This window comes from Gossypium hirsutum, chromosome D05, assembly GCF_007990345.1.
Source record: "Gossypium hirsutum isolate 1008001.06 chromosome D05, Gossypium_hirsutum_v2.1, whole genome shotgun sequence".
NCBI classification, from domain to species: Eukaryota; Viridiplantae; Streptophyta; class Magnoliopsida; order Malvales; family Malvaceae; genus Gossypium; species Gossypium hirsutum.
Window position 1 is genome coordinate 3,888,165 of NC_053441.1, and position 21,329 is coordinate 3,909,493.

At 31.4% G+C, this 21,329-nt stretch overlaps 2 protein-coding genes across 2 annotated transcripts; one reads left to right on the top strand and one right to left on the bottom strand.

The window, feature by feature from the left end:
• Positions 1-1,957: 1,957 nt before the first annotated feature.
• On the bottom strand, positions 1,958-5,461 carry LOC107906967 (monoacylglycerol lipase). The gene is made up of 7 exons (XM_016834131.2): positions 4,488-5,461; positions 4,047-4,085; positions 3,872-3,942; positions 3,700-3,764; positions 3,355-3,444; positions 3,188-3,280; positions 1,958-2,581 (listed from the first exon to the last, which is right to left on the bottom strand). The coding sequence occupies exons 1-7, from the start codon at positions 4,889-4,891 to the stop codon at positions 2,147-2,149; spliced, it is 1,197 nt and encodes a 398-aa protein (XP_016689620.1). The 5' UTR covers positions 4,892-5,461; the 3' UTR covers positions 1,958-2,146.
• An 11,473-nt stretch (positions 5,462-16,934) lies between these two features.
• On the top strand, positions 16,935-20,943 carry LOC107906966 (leucine-rich repeat receptor-like serine/threonine-protein kinase SKM1). The gene is made up of 3 exons (XM_016834130.2): positions 16,935-17,093; positions 17,300-19,903; positions 20,340-20,943. The coding sequence occupies exons 2-3, from the start codon at positions 17,356-17,358 to the stop codon at positions 20,708-20,710; spliced, it is 2,919 nt and encodes a 972-aa protein (XP_016689619.2). The 5' UTR covers positions 16,935-17,093; positions 17,300-17,355; the 3' UTR covers positions 20,711-20,943.
• The last annotated feature ends 386 nt before the right edge of the window (positions 20,944-21,329 follow it).

The following is a 21,329-nucleotide window of genomic DNA, read 5'->3' on the forward strand; positions in this document are numbered from 1 at the left end:
TTAAATTCATCTTAAATTTTCAATATTATGTATTACTAGCGTGGTCTAATGAAATTAATTTTGAATTGGGATGGAAAAAAAATTATGTAATGAAAATATTTATTAAAATTTTATATAAAATTAATTGATATTTTAATTATAATGATAAAATTTATATATTTACCATGCACCATGTTTTTAGGTTCAAATCTCATATATTATCGCATAAATATAATTTAATTTATATATGAAATAATATTTTATTACTTTAATAATTAAATTATAGTTAAGTGACGCATGATACTATCTCAATAAAATATTATAAATTATTTAGAATAAATTTATCTGTGTAGACAAAAAAAATTTATGGAAGTTAAGTTTGGTTTTATTTATTTAAATTTGATTTTAATGAATTAATATAAAATTTAATATTTTGATTTTTTTTGGCAGGCTGCTTTTTTTTTATTTTCTTAATTTATATATAATTTGTGGATTATTTTCAGAATCGAATTATATTAGTCAAATCGATAAATGATTGGGATGTTAGTTTAGAATAAAGGATTAGATTAATTTATTTGTAAATTGATTGAATCAGTGGATTAAATCAGTCAAACCGGTCAATAGAACTAATTGAATTGATGGTCAAACCAGTTGAATTGATTTTCTATGAAACCGATTAAATTGAGAATCGATACTCTAAACTATTTGAATATCAATTCAATCCTAAAAATGGTGTTTCTTCAATAGAAGGAAATATTAAAATTATATATATTAAAGATTTGGTGTATTCGTAAATGAAAGTTTGAGAAAAGTCTAAAGGTTATGTAAGATAGTTGGAAAATTTCACCTTCCCTACTGTCCTGACTCAAGGTCCGCTATTGGCTTTACATCCTCTAGACCTAGTCCAAGTTGTAGGCTTGAGATTTTACCATATATATATCAAAATTATTTTAAATATTCTAAAAATAATTTGTTATTATAAAAGAATGATATTTAATACATTAATTGTGCACAATTATGAAGGGTAAAAGATTTTGTTTTTCATTGTATTTCACAATCAAATACGATAAATCAACATGAGCAACAAATTAAAACAGCTCACCACAATAGAATTTATTATAGTGACAGTTATCATATTTATTCAAAAAAAAAAATTCACAAACACATCCAACCATTTAACATGTTTCTTTTTCCAATTCAAATCTCTTTCATTTTTCATTATTTAATCGTGATAAAAATCACTGTTTTAGTCTTATAGAATTTAATCGTGAAAGTATAAATTATTAAGACACCTTGACATTTATTTATTTTTTATCATTTTGATTTTAATTTATTTTTTAATCACATTAGTCCTTGGATATCAATCTCAGTCAATTTCTTTTTTTTTTTAGAAACGAAAATTGAACAGAATTAGTAAAATTTTATATCATAGTTTACATAATAATCTATGTATACTTGGTAGATAGTTTTTAGAAATTATGAACTTACTACCAAATGAGCTGTTGCCAAAATACGCAAACAAACTCAAATGTTTAAAAAGTAATATACATTTTATCCATCAATAGAGAAAACTCGTACAAGCAGAGAAGATAACATCAAATCAAGGAGCATATTGCATCTGCAGTCCAGCACAGCATACTATATATGCTTATCCCCAAGTTCTTCAACCCTTTATTCCACTACCTAAGCCCCATATTTCAGCCAAAACATTGGCCCTCACCAAATTCTCTCTTCTATCCGATCAGGGATTAAGCCACTAATATTTCTACCCTAACAAGCCTAGTGCACATCATACAGCCCATTTTGCTGCCATAGCAATTTTAGTATCGTTTTCACATGTGTCATATACATCCGCTACATGAAATATTCTTTTTGCCTACATAAGCCAGAAGTAGCACATGTCTTGCACAGAATTTATTCTATCAGGATAGACAAGCAAAGAATTATAGTTTATGGATAAATCAGAAATACAACCATATAAAATGAAACAAACCACTAGATTAATATTGATTATACACGGTTACAAATTTCACTATAAAACCAGATCAACAAACGTGAGCTTTTAAATTTTACTAAAACATCTACTTGTTCTTTCAAGTGCGATGTTCTAACATTAGTTTTGAGAAAGGAAAAAAAAAACACTTGAGATGGCGTCCTGCAAGATCATTCACCAGATATGATCAATATTTTCGGCTATGGTGCCTAATCGCTTCTCCATCCAGTTGATTATATCCTGCCCTATCTCTTCACGCTCGGGTTCAAAGAGAAGATCATGCAAGAAGCCTTCATAGAGCTTTATGTCTTTGAAGGTGGAGGATGCCTCGTTGTAGAAATCCTGGGAGGCGAGTGGATCAGTGACTTTGTCTGCAGTCCCATGCAGAACAAAGAATGGGACTGTCACGGACTTAAAGTTCCGCATCAAATAAGAGGAAATGCGCAATATCTCATGCCCAGTTCGGGCCCTTATTGGACCAGTGTAGACCAAGGGATCAGAGTACTTGGCCAAGAGTGCGGCAGGGTCCCTTGAAACTGGGATGCCCTTCTTGTTCGCACCTTTAAACTGGAGCTTAGGAGCAACCAGAGAAAAAAGAGGAGCAATAGCCTGCATAAAAACACCATATATATTTATATTTTATATATAGAAATTAAAATAAAAAATCATGGAGGAAAAAAGTGGCAATTCATCATATCTGTTTCAATCAGTACTAAAATACCAATTTGACGGGATACAAGGAGGATACATACGAATATTGAGTTAAACCACAACCAATTTTATTCTTTATAATATGTAATTGATATTACACAGTAGCAAAATGGTTATACAAAACCAAAGCAACTCACAAATCTCAACCACAATAGTTAGATGACATGATAGGGCAAAACCATGAAAACAATATTCAAACTAAAACCAGACGAGCAGTCTCTAAAAGGAATTAACACCTCCTAAATACCTTTATCTGCACAGATCTTTCGCTTGACAGAATATAGACGTTTGAAAAGAACTAAGAAATCGATCACAAGAAGAAAGCCCGCATAAATGAAAGTGATATTAAAAATATTCCTTAGTTAAATTATTAAACCAATAATGGGTGATTGGTTGGTCGAAGCACATTTAACTTTTAACACTAAAGTTAAAGAAATAAAATTCGGAGGCAACTACAGCCTGATTTAGCACGGTACAAATATAGAATAAGAAGCAGCAACTTACCCCAACAATTGGATGTGCTGGTTTAACATGCAAAGCTGGAGAGGTCAGCACAACTCCCTCCAGCATTCCTTCAATACGAGGATGGGAAGCTGCCTGGTAAATCACACCTTATTTAATTAAAAAGGTTCGGCAGATAATTCAGTTAAAGCAATCGGCAGATGTGATACCTTCAAAACCACAGCTCCACCGGTAGAGTGACCAAAAAGGAAGCAAGGTACACCTGGGTTCTCTGATTTGATCTTTTCCAAGAAAGCCCCCTGGAAGTAGAGAGAAAAACTTAGCACCTTCTTGCAGGCATATTTTGAATAAAGCCAAAGACTTCCAAGTTATGGTTTTAGTTATTTGTCACTGACCAGTAGTCAAGATAGTAAACTTCAAATTGTTAATGGTTAAAATGTTTTATCATCACAAGAGCAATAGGGTTATCCAATTAAATGTTAAATGAGAAAGTAATCAGAAAGAGTTAATTTCAATTGCACATTAAAAGAAATACAGATAATTAAACTACTTACAGTGTCTGCAACAACATGATCAAGTGAAGGAACATATCCATGCAATCCATCACTGCCACCATGACCTATAGCAATGAAGTTTTTCTCATTACCACAACTTAAAATCAATACTCTTGAATAGATTTTTGCAAAACAAAAACAAATGCAGAAATACTTGTGTCAGATTATGTACCTATCCAGTCCATTGCACATACACCAAAGTTGCAAGAGATTAGTTGCTTTGCAAATTGAGCATATCTTCCACTGGAAATGAACACCACAAAAACAGAGTGAAAAATGAGGAAATTCATTTCCAATGGGATAAAAAACTGAGATCTTCGTAGGCTTGATTTAGAAACTAGTGTTACCTGTGCTCATTCAGCCCGTGTATAATGATCAAAATTCCCCTAAAAGCACAGACAAGCAAGCAGTTAGGAGACGAGAGAGTAAAGCAATGGAATGAAGGCAGCCATATAATAAAAGTAAAGAACAAAAGTAGAGGCTACTGCCTAGCATGATGCTACAGACAAACTAACAGCAAAGCGTTATTTGTACATCAACCCAAAAAGAATGTAATTGCTGAAGAAAGCAAAGCATCATTCCACCGAACTTATACTAAAATTCAAAATCTTGATCCACTCGAATTAGCGTTCTAAATATAGGAAATTGAAAATAAGTTGATTTGTGTAAAGACTCTACTATTCTCGGGTCATAAGCAATTCAAAAGTTAGTAACTTAAGTTCATAATTAAGCACACAAATTAAAAAGAAAAATAAAGAACGTCGATAAAAAAGAAGACTACCGCTTACTTTAGTTCACCGGTAGCCGGAAGCCAAGACCGGCTAAACAAGGCATTTCTTCGAACGCCAAAGAACAGAGATGTGTTCCAGCGGTACTGAATCTCTCCGTCCTCGGTTTCGAACCCCATGTTCAAACCCTCCGCCAACGATCTCCTTCTTAAGGTGTCCTCCTCTTCTAGCCTCCATAACGATTTCAGCCTCGCCGTTTTAGCCGGAGATTGCGGCCCGGAAGTAGCACCGTCAACCGCCGCAACATCCGTCCGAAATTGCCGGCGCCGAGGGAAGAGTAGGATGAGGATGTACAAGATTACTGATTGAATGAAAATCAGAGGAGTTCTTAGGGTTTTTAAGATCGGGATTATCCGATTGCTTGCTCCCGATGTCAATGGCTCCATCTCCCCAGCCGTTGACATGACAGAGATGGCAAAAAATCAAATTAAAAAAATGAAAAAATAAAACCAAAACTAAAAATATATGGATATGGAAATAAGGAGAGGAAACAAAGGAAAAAAAGAGGTAAAATTTTACAGGCCAGGGGCAATTTGGCTGGAATATTTATAAAGCGCGGGCAGGTTTCGGACAAGGAAACCAGGGGGGGGAAAGAAAGATCACAGTAACGGCTGAGGTGACGTGGAAATGTTTGATGGAGTGGGGGAAATGATTTTCAATCTTGGAAGTAGGATGGACGGCGATGATGGAGTGAGATGTATAGCGTGCTTCGACATTTGGGTGTAGGAGAGTTTGATTCTTCATAGTTGAAATTAGGAGAAGGAACAGTGAAGCTTACGCTAAGCAACAGAAATTGAAAGAAACTCTACGCGTAGCCAGCCTCGCAGCTCGGCTTCCAAGCGCCAGAGTCATGTTTTTAACTGTTTCTCCTTTGTGCGAATAATTAGACGAGAGACTGGTTATCAACTCGACGACTCCCCCCCCCTCCCCACTTTATTTTTGTTCATAGGAACAAAAATGAAAAATAAAAATGTGGAGGAAAAAGATAAAGCTCAATAATTTATCACAAATTTTATAGAATATTAGGTAAAATAAAAGTGTTTTTAAATTCTGTCATTAATATGAAAATTATGAAGTTTATTATATAATTATAGTAAAAATAATTCGATCTAGAATTCAACTCGATAAATTTTTTTATTTCAATATTTCTTAAAATTTATCTGTAGAGGGGAGACGAGACTACAGAAAAGTTACTGGATTGTCTTCTTCTTCTCTATTTCTTCACCATCTTTTTTTTTTTACTTTCGTATCAGATACCGTGTAACAACTAAGTTAGTCCTATACTTTTCAAATTTTAAAATATCAATTCTCGTAAAGTAATAACAGTAAGTTCATTAAATTTTATTATTAATATGATGAGGTAAATATATTATTGTATGTCTAATGCGTTGTTAACTTATTATTTTACATTTTACTCGTTAAAAATTTAATTAATAGATTAACGACTATCATTTGTATCAATATTAAAATTTTAAACTTCAGAAAAAATAGAGAATTAGACTGAATTCAATTGTAGAATATATACTAAATATACAATTATAGGCATAATATAATATTAATAATTGAATTTAATTAAACAAATTAATATAATATTAATAAATTTAAAAAGTAAAAATTAAAATTCATCAGATTAAAATCTACAAATTTCATTAAATCAAAATTTAACCTAAAAGTTTTTGAGAGAAAGGAGAAAGTATTTCTTTTGGTAAATGAAGTTTACATTTTTTCTAAAACTATTTACTTAACTCAATAGAATTAATCAAAACTAAATATATATTTTCCATCAAAATATTAAAAAGTTTTGACTCGCATAGCGGGCGTACTTCAGCCTTCAAGTGTATATTATAATCCGCATTTGCCGGGTCGTACTATTTGTCGGGTCGGTGAACCAAAAAGGTAACCGCCCTTTAAATAGCCCCGCCAAACTAATTAAAACCATTAATTTTGAGCAGCGAAAGGGAAGCCAGCCAATAGCGCCAAGCGGATAAAAGTCTCGACGAGCTGAGAAATGAGAATCAAGGAAGCATCGATGAGACCGTAACCCCCCACGACCTATTTTCCTAGCCTCGAATTCCTCGTCATTACCGTCACTGAGATTCTTACACGTGTCACATTTTCATAGTTGTTATCCTTTTAAGTTTATGGGTAAATTATGTTAGTAGTCACTCAATTATTAGTATTTTTTTTGTCACATAATTATGAAAAGTTACAAAATATCATTTAATTATTAGTAAATTTTTTTGTCACCCAATTATGAAAGTTTAAAAATAGTCAACCAACTATTTAATTTCGTCTTTTTTATCATCAATTGGCAAACAGTGGTAGCTTTTTAAAATTGGCATAGTAATAATTTTAACCCTCAACATTTGTATATTGTGTCAATTTAATCTTGATTCTAAAATATTTAACCCTTAATATACATTGTGTAATTTGGTCATTTTTGTAAATTTACTTTTCCATGTGACCCATTTCACTTAAAAAGCCAAAAAAAGACAAATTTATCAACTAAATTTAATTGAAAATATACAAAAAGAAAAATAAGAGACCCAAAATTCCGAAATAATAACTTTCGGCTTTTCTAATTCTTTTAAATTTATCCCTTGATGTCACAAAGAAAAATAAAACTGAAAAAAAGTACAAAATGTGTAAATGTGGAGTGTTAACTCTTTTTAGAATCGAGACTAAATTAATAATGATTACAAATGAGGATTAAAGTTGCTATTGTGTCAAATTTAACGACTATCATTGTTGGCTAACAGATGACAAAAAAGAAAAAAAATTGAATAGTTGGTTGATCATTTTGTAAATTTTCATAGTTGGGTGATCAAAAGAATACTAATAATTGAGCGACTGTTTATTAACTTTTCATAGTTAAGTGATAAAAATAAAATATTAATATTTGTGTAACTACTAATAATTTACTCTTAAGTTAATTTCATCTATTAGCTAAATTATTTTATTTTATTTGTATCTGTTTATTTTTATTATGACTCCTCGAATTTCTAAGTCAAAATTAAAGATGAGTTCATTGAACTTCACACTCATTTAATTATTTAGTTATTGAAATAGTAGTAATGTGAACTAAATTAACATTTAATCATTAAATAATTAATAATAAACAAATTATTAGCATCGTTTATTATAACAAAGACATAAATCCAAATACATTTAAACTAGTAATATTATTCTTTACTTGTAATGATTTTCATGCCTAATACTTGTAATGATAAATGACTTAATTTTAAAATATTTTATTAATATAAAAATTTAAACGAGATGACAAGGGTTTCTCCTATCTTAATTAATGGTTGAGGGTTTAATTATTGCCCTAGATATGGAGTAGATTTAAAACTCGTGATCAACATCTTAATAAGCTTATACAACGCGGAAGATTAATTACTAAGCTTAATCCTATAAATATCTTAAGGGAAAAAAAAATCAAATTCAAACATCAACAATTTGATATTTCATTTTATTATTGTTATCATTTGTCATGTCCTTTACTTCTTCTTTTTTCCTTTCGCTTTTCGTCGTATTTGTCACGTCCTTTTCACGTTAACATCGTGGCGGTTTCTCATATACTTATCTTATCCACTTTTTCTTTCTTTCTTTTTTAATGGCTTCTTGGTAACAAATATTATTTTCTTGAATTTTGGTAACAAATAATATTAAACAAATTAACAGTATAAAATTTTAAAAAATTAATAGTTTAATAGCTTAAATAAATTTTTTTGAATAATTCAATGTTTTAAATGAAAACTTTTAAATAAGTTAATTATTAAATTGTGTTTGTTTTTAGTTAAACAACCAAAATAAAAGTTTATACATAATTTAATGAGTAATAATATAACTTACACTTAATTTAATGTAAAAGAAATATTAAGGGTTTTAACTAACAAAAGAAATATCTAAAACAATGATTACATGATTGATTAAGTTGGTGTTACGAGATAATTTGACATTCACTTTATCAATAAAATTACTTAAAAGTTATTTTTAATAAAGTAATAAATATTAATATGACGATGCTTTTTGTCTTTTATTATGTTTAAAATAATATTTAAAAGTAACAACTAAAAACTAATTATATGGTCATTCCTAATATATATATCTAGCTCTCACCTTTTTTTTTATTAAGGTAATACGAGATTGTTATATTTTAGTAGTCATGCATGACGAATTGGGGACGATCTCTACCGAGAATATAACATGGAGGGCCATCCGTGAGTGCTTGCTAAACAAATTTTCATGTCACTATGTGCCAAGCCGGGGTAGGAGTATAATAAGCTCAACTATACATTAAATATGGATTTAATTTATATATTTTTATTTTTCAAGTCTATTTTATGATTTATATTCAAGGTTTATAAACGTTTTCTTTAAACAATGCCGCATCTAAGGTTTGAACATATATGTTCTCATCGAAAATGCAATATGTATTATCATTGTACCCAACACTTATTTGTTAATCTATATATTATTTACACAATATACCTACTATAATAAAATATATAATTAATTTATTGTCTTGAATTAAGCGATATAAACTCAATAAAAGAAATTAAAATACAAATTTTTATAATATTATAAAACTTTTTTGTGTTTTATTTATTTATATAATAATTAGAAAAACTTAAATTTAAATTTCAGTATTCATTTCAACTATATAAATACCTAATTTAATTTAAAAAAATCATTACCTTTTCAAGAAAATGTTATTATATTAATTTTGGAAAAAAATGATAAATTGTTTTCTATCTATTAAAATTGAAAGATGGGCTTGCAACGGTATGAACGGCAATAGTTTGTCGGCTCATAATATTGAATAAACATGGACCATCAAGTAGGGTTTTAAGCAAATTAATGGTCCATTTGGACCATCATCTAGAAACTTATGGGCTTAACGATTTTATATTTGGGCGTTAAAACGATATGCCTGTATGGTTTTCATTATTTTAAGATTTTGGATAAAAACCCAACCCAATACCTTATGCTTTGAACGGAAGATAATGGGCTTTCACAAATATTAAAGCCTTGTCCCCCACTGTATTCCATCATATAAAAAAGAAGAGACGTAAAATGTTAGTATTATTATTTTTATTTTTAAGCATAAAGTAATTAATTTTAAAATTTAAATTTATAAATAACATTTAAGTGGACCTTAGTCTTGGTCTAAAATAGGGACCAAAGTTTTTTTACTGGGGAGATGGTATTCATGATTGGGCTCTATAATTGCTTGCTGCCTGGTCCCCGATTCTCAAACCCCTAAAATTTGTTGTGTAAAATTAAGCAAAGTAAGGCTTAGGTGGTGCAAAATCTCACATTGAACGTAAACACCACACGTGCGATAGACTCAACTTTAGGGTTTAAAAGCGTGAATGATGGACCGACCTTTCCAAAAATACTTTGAATTTTTTAGTCATTTCCTTGGACCATTCTCCTAAATCTTCAAAATATTTGAAGTGTTTGTTCACCGTGAAAACGACATTAATTAAGCTTACTATTTGGGCTTTTTGCCCTTAAAGTACACCTTTAATTGAAGGAAAGAACGAAAAGGTCCATTACAACCTATCTCTTTCATGCACATACCTTATCAATTAATGAAAATAAATCCAAATTTAAATGATAAAAAAGAAAGTATCGATACGAGGGAGGTTCTTTTTGTTGCAATTACTGTTGCTAAAGGTTGATAATTTAGGAGACAAGTTAAAAGGTTGGTCGGTTAAAGCTTTATTAATGTCATGTTGGGGAACGTGACGTGACGTGATTGGCTACTAGGATATCAGAGGATCGCAAAAGACACTAAGTACTAATATATGTATGTCAATTGCTGTAATTAAGGGCGTTCAATTTATTAGGTTTAGTTTCGATATAAAAAATAAGTAATAAATATATTTATTAAAAGTTTATATAAAAATTAAATAAATTTTGATTGAAATGATAAAATACTTTATTGGTTGAATTCTTATTATGATTGAATTTTAGTGATTTTTTTTATAAAGCGTAAAAAGATTTAAAAAAAAAACACATTCATAATAACTAAATTATTTTGTGCTTAGTTGACTAAGTATAAGTATAAATAATTATAACAAAAAAATTATATGATTTAATTAATGAAGTATTGTGGAGATATTGATTTTAAATATTTAAATTCGGAATTCACCGTGTATATTGTAATGTGTAAGCATTAATTCAATTAATCCAATTCACAATATTGTATAACACTTTAAAAAAATTATTTAAAATTTATATTAAAAAATTAACATTTACAATCTAATATCAATTTTCATTATTATTTTTTTCTGGTGAAAAAAGAATTCGTTCATGTTCCATTTTCAACTTAAATCAGGAACTTGGAAAGGTTTCGTTAATGGGATTCATGTGCAAAGCTAACTCAGTATTTCTTTTTTCAAATTTTTTTGAATGAAGAACAAAATTGAAGAAGATTTAGAAGATAAAGTGTTATGGGCAGTGGTTTTCAGCTGCCATGTGAGCCTCAAATTGGCTGATCACTGACCCTAATAATCCCACGTTATAATCTCAGTGGACCCTTTGCGCCCGACATTTGTGATCACCCTCTATATTAAATCTATTCTTTATAAAAGAAAGTGGGATATTCAAGTTAGCCCAAAAGCAATACATATATACTAAAGTTTCGAACTTATTGATCACTCTCTGGACCACTAACAAGAACACGAAACCCTAAAATAAAAATTTGCAAAAGAGGAGATTCAGACCCTTATTCAAGGGATACGGGTCGGCTCCACGTCATGCATGCTTCATTCGATGAATTGTGGGGAAATATATTTAAGAAATAGATAAAGAAAGAAAGAAAGAATTATATGATGTAAGTACAAATTGAAAAGCACTAAAACTAGTTTATTGTTTATAATGCTCTTTTACAGCATGTTAATTAGTATAAATCAACTTTTTAATGTTATCTTACAAAGAGAATATTGAACTGAATTAGGCATTTGATTTGATCATCCCACCTTCTAAACCCCCAAAACAGATAAATTATTTTAGTATAATAAATTTGATTAGGTTCTAGATGTACAGGAGTTCCACTAGGAACATAATGTGGTTTTGTATCTTTGCTATTTATTTAAAAATTTGTGTTATGATTTAATTTCGCATGAATTCGATTAATAAATTATTATTTTTTAAAACAAAAGTTATATTTGAAGAGAAAAATCTTAAAATTATATATGAGTTACGGTTTAATGTGTAATTGTACACGTGAACTTTAATTTAGTATAATTTTATACATGAATTTTTTATTTGATTAAATTCTTATAAATTATTAACACAATTATTGATATAACATCATTTTATATTTATATATTGTAAAAATACATAATTATATTTATTCAATGTGTATTTATTTCTTTAAATGTGTATGATTAAATCAAAATTAAAGTTTTAAGTGTACATTTGAACCACAACTAGAGTTTTGTGTGTATATTTGCACCAAATTAAAATTAATGTATATAATTGTATATTAAATCAAAATTCATATATAAAATTGAGATTTATTCCTATATTAAAAAACACTAAAAATACTATAAAAATGATCCTTTAAAAGATTTGAATTTGATATAATAGGTGAACCTTGTCAACACAGTCAAAATTTAATTAAAAAAATTATTTATAATTTTTATTATTTTGTAAATAATATTTTTTTAAAAAAATTTATATTATTTTTTATTTCTTTCACCTATATCGGGTGTACCATAAAATTAGTATATATATATGTTTTTCACATAAATATGTTTTATAATCAAATTTAAAAAGATATATATTTGATTTATTATAAAGTGTCATGTATCACAAAATAATACTATTAAGATATCAGTTAGATAATAAAATATAATTCGGATAATAAAAAAATTAAGTACCATAAAAATATATTAAATTTAACTTAAATCCATGTTTATAAAAGATAATAAATATTGAAGGAATTAGAATGAATATCATTATTAATTCAGGCAATTAGTGGTCATGGATTACTCGTGCAGCTCGTGTCCATTCAAGTAGTGGGATTCATCACACTTACACGCACCAATAAACTAAAGCAAAATATGTAAATGATCTCTTCTTTTTGATATCTTGTACACAACATATTATTAAATATAAAAATATATAAAGGTGGGTGTTAACAAGAGTACTAGATTCTTCAATCATATCTCATTTTAAGAAAATAATATAGTGGAACCATTTTTTTACACATAACGACACAATTTTATAGTACCATATTTGTACAACATTCATATTTGTTAACCAAAATCCAAGTATATGTGCGATCCCTATGGTTGTCAACAACTATTTTGGACTATATAATAAAGGACAGTGCTATAAGCACTCAAATAATGCATCGTTTGGGATAAAAAAAAAAACATAGTGAAGGTTTAAATGAAAGTTTTTTTCTTATAAATTTAATATTAAGGTTAATATTAATACAGTTAATCGTATATAGTTTTTATGCATAGTCAATTGATCTCTATCCAAACAATTGATTTGGATCCAACTTGTTCCTTTGATAGGGCAGTTTTGTCTGGATTTATTTGGTTTATTCATCTTTGATATTAGAAGTTAGATCTGTTATTGACTACATCAACCTCTAACACCAATTTTTGTAATATGCATTGATAATGATAGTAAAACGATCGGAAAACAATAAAAAAAAAGAACACATATAGATTTTATATAAAAGACTTTGAGGAAAAAACTACTGGTAGAAGAGAAGAAATTCAATAATATTGAAAAACGAATGATACAAGAGAAGTATTGACTACATCTATTTAAAAGTCGAAAAAATTTTATTTTAATCAATGTCAAATAGAATAAGTGTAGTTTTATATGGATTTTACTTATGCAGCCCTCGACCTCTTGTCCCGATAGATCCCTTTATTTTACCACTGAATTTATTTCTTCAACAAGGATTCGAGTCACACAAACTCTAACATCTATCAACAAGTCATGTACCAAGTTTGGATCATCATCCTGTGATTTCTACTTTGCCAAGCAGCCTCCAGATTCGACATCAGCTCTACAGAGTTCCCAAAGCTGCCATCACCAATATCAAATATTAATTAAACCTACCACACGACGAGAACTTACCATGATCAATGTATTGCTCGGACCCCTCGGCTCTCTCAGAGTATCCAGTATACACAGTCACTTTCGGTCATCACTGCATTCACATATAACAGAACCACATCGACGTTTGGTGCTGCCGCTGCAATCTTGGGTCCAATTCCTTCAACTCTTTTAATGGATTCATTTTACACGGGATACACCAAACTCCATTGCCAGATGCTCTTAACCAAATCTATACTACTATAAATCCGACAGTCCTAGCTTGTGCATATTCACTCTTTTGTTTGCACCGGAAGTGGACGAAGATATTTCAAGAAAGTAAAAATGTCCATTCAAAAATCGGGCCCATTCAACAGGATATATACTCCTTACAGCGTGGAGTTTTTATAACCAGCTCACTGTCTCATCATCCTATCCACCCATCACTCTACAGATTGGCTTATCATGCGGCGTCTACTTAGACCCATAGGGATTGGCACTCCTCTATTATTACTACTACATACACCTGATGCTAATGTATGATACTAAGTTTTTTTTTATCCATTTACCCCCAAAAATAAAAAGGTTTTTTAAGGGATAAATCAAATTGTTTACTGGTTTGGGAAATAAATATAATATCTATCTAAGATTAAAGAGCAAAATTTAAAGAAAAAATTTCACATTAGAGAAGTATCATATTGTGTTATCAGTTGATAATTTATACATTACTAATACATTGTGAATTATATGTATTATCTGGATGAGTACATACAACATTTTTTAATTACTATAAAATAGCAATTATATGATGGGGAAGACGTTCTTTTTTTCTTTTATCTAAAGTAAAGAAGTTGTTAAACAAAAAAAAAAAAAACCCCAAGGTAAAGGGGTTGTCCAATGTTGAACTTGTGAGTCTGTGACGTCATGTCAACAAAGAATTAAGGTAAATGATAACTTAATTGGTTGAATAGCAAAATATTTCCATCAATTTGAACTCTTAATTAATAATAGGATTACAGTTTGAATTTGGATAATTTGGTCTTCCTTTTTATAAAAAATAAGATATTTGCTTTTTAGCCACTAATAATTTTAAATATTCACATACATCTTGTTAATTAGTGAGGTAAATAAAGAAAAAAGATGATGGTAGAGAAAAAGGGGAGGAGAGGTGAAAGTTGAGAGAGATGTTATTGTTTATAGAAAAGTAAGAGAATTTAGAAAGAAGAAATGTCTATGTAATTACTTGTGAGTTGTTTGTATGGTCTTTTTATAGTGGGATGCAAACTTGAATACGTGTCTTACGGTCACTCTCACTGACATAGAAGTCTGATTTGATACTCTTAGCAGTGACGATAGTGACACATTTTAGGATGAGGCGTTTTAGGGTGACTAGCAATCAACTATCTTGAGCCTCTGCGTCGTCCTTATATAGTCTTAATAAAGATGTCTCTTTCCAAAGTTCGTTGAGTTAAGGTTTACAAATTAACCTTGAGTTTGTAATATCGTTGGTTCAATTGAAAGATACACGTCTAATTTTCTATAAGTACACTGTAAGGTCTACAAGGTATGTTGAGAGGTCAGCGAGGATGTGAGATATAATACACCCTTAGATTAATCATATTGTATACCCATTATGTGAGAAAAAAAACTTTTGAAGCAATGATGATTTTTTTATAGAATATAAACATTTTTATTAAAAATAAATAAAAATCAAATGAAATAATCACCTTTATGTATATAACAAATAATTAGATTGATGAAGTATCAAGATTTTTTGAATTAATGTCAATTAACTCATAATTACTAAAACTCAATCAACACTTAACTAATAATAATATATAGGTAAATCCAATCTTATTGAAGTCAAAGTCTAAAATTATAATGAGCATAGAAAATGGAGAAAAAAAGAGAGCAAAGCATGCAGGGAGGTATGACAAAGACAACACACTGTATATTCCTTCGAGAAAGAAATGGTGGGGTCTCCCTCAATCCCATACCTCCCATTTCCAGAGAGTATCGCACGAGCACAACATTTGTGTACCCTTAGCTACTCCCTTTCCCCACTATGCTCTCTATTCTTATCTACATCTCTCTTCAGTTTTGTTTAACCCAATCTCTCTTTTATCTATGACTTACCTCTACCTTATAATCGTATTTAAGTATATTATATATTAATTTATACATATTTATGGTTTCCCCCCCCTTTATTTGTAACTCCTTTCTATTTGCTTTTTAATGTGTAAAAGGGGATGTCCTTTTCTCTCTTTAGGGGGGGGGTTAAGAGAGAGAGAGAGAGAGAGAGAGAGAGGGGAGAATCCAAGATAATAATGATATAAACAGTGAGTCCAAACAAAAAGGGAGGTTGAAGAAATGTGCTCTAACGTAAGCCATTTGATGATAATTTTTATTCCTTTTTCTCTGCCCAGTATCCCTCTCTACTTTTACTATACACTCTACAGTTACCATTGGAATTGGACACATTATTTTCCTTTCCTTCTTTTCTCTTCGTTCACAGTTCACACTTGATATGAATAAAAAATCAAAGTATTTAATAAATATAATATAAAAAATAATACTAATAAAAAAAATTTTAATTTAATAATTCCTGATGTGAATTCAATAATTTTTTTATTAGATATAAATGCATCTCAATTCATAATTTCTTCTCACAAACTCTTACATAACAAATTAGATGCGGACACACAGTCTAGTTAATTACTAGCTTTGAGTGCATTAATAATAATTTTTATTCACTCCAGGTTTACTTTGCTAGTCAAAGCCTAATCCATGGTATTTCTGATTAATATTATTATTATTATTATTATGACACTGGTTTAATCTCACTTCATTGCATCTTCTTTGGACCCAAAATTATTATTTTGACCAAGAAAGGATGGGTGGATTATTGGCAATAATAACACATCTGCAAGGGCTAAAAACGTGGTTTTACTTTCATCAAACATCAAGATTACACTTGATTATAATGTTGAAAACTCAATCTGTAATCTGGGTATACAAAATAATGAAGTTTCATTAGAAAAATATAAAATAAAAGGGAACATAAGCATGCATATAAGTGAGCCAGGTCACATTCTAGTAAACAATTAAGTTGAAACATAAAAACATAAGGTCATAAAATCAAATATAGAAAAAGGTTAATCAAAACAAAGCTTTTTCAACGGTTACAGAAATGAAATCCCAGTTTCAGTCAAAAGAGCATATTGTTGGTAATATCCGACAAAATCAGAGCTTTTTCTTTTTCTTCTTTCCAACATATGTCCCTGTTTTCACTTTCAACCGTTCGATGTTTCAAGGCAAAGTCAAGTTGCAATCTTGTAATTATTTGTTAATTCAATGCCCATTTCCCCATTACCATCTATTTATACAGTCTCTGATCAACTCTCTCACCCTACCATCTTCACTTCAATAGTTGCAAAAAAGGGGGAAAAATACATACATTTTTCTTCTTCTCTGTGGGAAAATCCCACTAATATTTGAAAATTTCTGTTATCTAATGATTACATTTAGGTATCTTACTATACATTTCACTCATATTTTATTGTCGTTTAAGATTTAAATCTTTCCATGCATGTTGTTTTGTTAATTAGTCTCTCCTTTTGATTGAATATATAGGTTCATGCACATATATAATATATGTGATAAAGTATAACCTTTTGTTTAATTGATATATGTATGTATGTATTGATCATTTATTTTTTTGCCTTCCCAAACAGCTTGGGATCCCTGGAGTTATATCAAAGATCATCTAAGGTATCATCAAAGTAAAGATATGGCAAAGACAGGAGCTCAAGCAAGTCCAGTTGTAGTGTTCTCCATGTTCATGTTGTTCATAGTCTTGTTTTTCAGTTTTGTCGTGTCTGATAATGGTAAAGAAGTTGAGATTCTATTGTCTTTCAAGTCTTCGATCTATGACCCTTCTGGTTTCCTCTCAAACTGGGATTCCTCAGCCACTTTTTGCCAGTGGCACGGCGTCACTTGCAATAATAATCTCTCTCATGTCGACAAACTGGATCTTTCTGCTAAAAACTTAACTGGTAAATTAGTTTCCTCCTCGATTTTCCATTTGCCTTTTATTCAAACTTTGAACATCTCCAACAATCAGTTTTACGGTGAAATTCCCGAGGATATATTTTCTTCTTCATCTTCTTCACTTCGGTTTCTCAACCTTAGTAACAATAATTTCACCGGTCAAATACCAAGCGGTTCCATTCCTGGTCTCGAGGTATTGGATCTTTCAAACAATATGCTTTCCGGGAAAATCCCACCAGAAATCGGATCGTTTTATAGTCTAAAATTTCTTGATCTGGGTGGGAATGTTTTGGTTGGGGAAATTCCAGTCTCGATAACAAACATCACCAGTTTGCAGTTCTTGACTTTGGCTTCAAATCAATTAGTCGGCCCCATTCCACATGGATTAAGCAAAATGAAGAGCTTGGAGTGGATATACGTTGGCTACAACAATCTGTCGGGTCAAATTCCTGAAGAAATTGGTATGTTGACTTCCTTGAATCATCTTGATCTTGTCTACAACAATCTCACCGGTGAAATCCCATCATCCCTGGGGAATCTCAGCGACCTTCAGTATCTTTTCCTTTACCAAAACAAGCTTACAGGTTCGATTCCAGACTCCATTTTTGGACTCAAAAAGCTGGTTTCTCTCGATCTTAGTGATAATTCATTATCTGGTGAGATCTCTGAACTCGTAATTCACTTACAAAACTTGGAGATTCTTCATCTTTTCTGCAACATCTTTACGGGTAAAATCCCCAAGGCTTTAACCTCTTTGCCTCGTCTTCAAGTCCTTCAGCTTTGGTCCAACAGATTGTCAGGTGAGATTCCAGAAAGTCTTGGAAGGAATAATAATCTCACGATTCTCGACCTCTCAACAAATAATCTCACGGGTCGGATACCAGATGGACTTTGCAGTTCGAGTCGGCTTTTTAAGCTCATTCTTTTCTCAAATTCGCTTGAAGGTGCCATTCCAAAGAATTTGAGCACTTGCACGAGTTTGCAGCGAGTAAGGCTTCAAAACAATCGTCTGTCAGGCGAGTTATCCTCGGAGTTCACGAAGCTGCCTCTCGTCTACTTCTTGGATGTCTCGAACAACGATCTCTCCGGCAACATTGGAGACCAAGAATGGGACATGCCGGCGCTTGAAATGTTGAGTTTGGCAGGAAACAGGTTTTCCGGAAGGTTGCCTAACTCATTCGGGAGCCAAAAGATTGAGGACCTGGACTTGTCAGGGAACGGATTTTCAGGTACAATTCCACGTAGTTTCGGAAGTTTAACGGAGCTCATGCAATTCAGCCTATCTGCAAACAAGCTAATCGGTGAAATCCCCGAGGAATTATCTTCATGCAAGAAGCTCGTGAGTCTAGACTTGAGCCATAACCAACTCAGTGGCCAAATTCCATCAGGTTTCGCTGAAATGCCAGTTCTTAGTCAGCTTGACTTGTCGGACAATCAATTATCTGGTGAAGTTCCACCGCAGTTGGGGAAGATGGAATCACTGATTCAGGTGAATGTTTCTCACAACTATTTACATGGTAGTTTACCATCTACCGGGGCCTTTCTCGCTATAAATTCAAGTGCAGTTTCCGGTAATGATCTTTGTGGTGGAGCTGAAACGAGCGGTTTACCACCATGCAAGAAGGTTAAGAATCTGAATTGGTGGTTCTATGTTGCTTGCTCGCTCGTTGCTTTAGTTTTGCTTGCGTTTGCTGCTTTTGGCTTCATATTCATTCGAAAAAGAAACAATTTGGAGCTGAAGAGAGTGGAAAACGAAGATGGAATCTGGGAATTACAGTTCTTTGATTCCAACGTTTCAAAGTCAGTAACAGTCGATGATATTACACTCTCTGCAAAACAAGTAAATGGTATTTGCAGAGGCAATAAATCGTCTGCAAATGATTTCCAATTCGTGGTGAAAGAAATGAACGACGTCAACTCAATTCCATCGAGTTTTTGGTCTGAAATCAAACAACTCGGCAAGCTTCAGCATCCAAATCTTGTTAATCTGATCGGAACATGCCGGTCGGACAAGAATGCATATTTGGTTTACGAGTACATAAAAGGGAAACTTTTAAGTGAAATCCTTCACGAATTAACCTGGGGAAGACGGCGTAAAATCGCCATGGGGATTGCCAAAGCTCTTAAGTTTTTGCATTCTTACTGTTCACCAAGTATAATTGTGGGAGACATGTCGCCGGAGAGAGTTATCGTCGACGGAAAAGATGAACCTCGCCTACGATTAAGCCTTCCCGGGCTACTTTCAACGGAAAACAAAGCCTTCATTTCTTCGGCGTACGTTGCCCCAGGTACGTGAACAATAATAATACATAATAGTATAGACTTTTTTTTTAATTGAAAATTTCCCTGTTTAACTGTGAGAATAATAGTGCAATGTCAACTTAATTATGTAATCCTGTGGCATATGAAAATTTTTTCTTGGCAATTTATAATTAGTCAAAGCAGAAATTATGAGATATTATTATGTCTGGCTCTTAGATACTTCAAACAATAACTTTAAAGCATTTTATCATAATTTATTTTATAAAAGAATATATATGAATCTTAATGGTTAGGTGCTTAGACACTTGAACTTCAACAAGGTTTTACATATTAAAGGAAAACAATTTATTCATATATTAGATATTGAGTTAATAATATTTTTCTACAAATCCATGCACGTGCAGGTTGCTAATGTATGTATATTTATTTTTATTTTCTTTTCTCCTATAATATATTTGGCAGAAACCAGAGAAAGCAAAGATATGAGTGAAAAGAGTGATATATATGGATTCGGCCTGATTCTGATAGAATTATTAACGGGGAAAAGCCCTGCGGATGCTGAATTTGGAGATCAGCACCAAAGCATGGTAGAGTGGGCCCGTTATTGCTACTCAGATTGTCATCTTGATATGTGGGTTGATCCCATGATCAGGCCAGGCCATGCATCCGACGTCAACCACAACCAGATCGTCGAAACCTTGAACCTAGCTCTCCATTGCACCGCGGGTGACCCCACCGCTCGCCCCTCCGCAACCGATGTATCCAAAACTCTACAGTCTGCTTTCAGAATAACTTCCTGTGTTTCAACCCTAAAGCTCTCTTCATCTGTTTAGGCTTCTTTATAATTATATATTATATATTATATATAGCATGATTTTGTTCAGAATTTTTGTTTTTTGGGTTAATTTCCTTTTTGGTTTCATGGTTTCTAGTTGTAAGTTATTAAAATGATTGTCGTCGTCACTCAAATGTTCTGTTTGATGGTATGCTAAATACATACTATTGAGTGTAAAAATGTAGATAAATCAAACGCAATTATATATGAATTACAATTTTTGTTTCTTCACAGATTGTAGAGTATAAATTTATATATATCTTTGGAGGTCTTCTATATGCCTACATGGCTCAAAGATTTAAAAAGAAAAACCCATAGCCTGTAATAAATGAAGTAATTATCAATGTTAAATCTAGTGTTAGATTTTAAAAATCTAATTATACGAAGGGTTACTAGCTAGTAAGTGGATATCCCACTGGCAAACCCACTCTTTGGGGTGAAAAAAAGATATTGAAATCCCATTTTTTGGAATGGAAGAGAAAACCTGATATGCAGAGACCATTGTTTTCTTTTTTATCTTCTTTTACAGCTTGTTTTTTAGACATTGAAAATGGCATATAAGGATCAGACAGAATTCACATGGATTTGGGACTCAACACCATGGCCTACTTCCTCCA

What these genes read in the sequence shown, in the direction of transcription:
- LOC107906967 (XM_016834131.2), bottom strand. Translation starts at nt 4,891, where the DNA reads ATGTCAACGGCTGGGGAGATGGAGCCATTGACATCGGGAGCAAGCAAT. An exon ending in ATGTGCAATGGACTGGATAG is followed by an intron (nt 3,765 to 3,871) that starts GTACATAATCTG and finishes TCATTGCTATAG; the next exon opens with GTCATGGTGGCAGTGATGGA. An exon ending in ATCATGTTGTTGCAGACACT is followed by an intron (nt 3,445 to 3,699) that starts GTAAGTAGTTTA and finishes CTCTACTTCCAG; the next exon opens with GGGGCTTTCTTGGAAAAGAT.
- LOC107906966 (XM_016834130.2), top strand. Translation starts at nt 17,356, where the DNA reads ATGGCAAAGACAGGAGCTCAAGCAAGTCCAGTTGTAGTGTTCTCCATG. An exon ending in TTCGGCGTACGTTGCCCCAG is followed by an intron (nt 19,904 to 20,339) that starts GTACGTGAACAA and finishes TATATTTGGCAG; the next exon opens with AAACCAGAGAAAGCAAAGAT.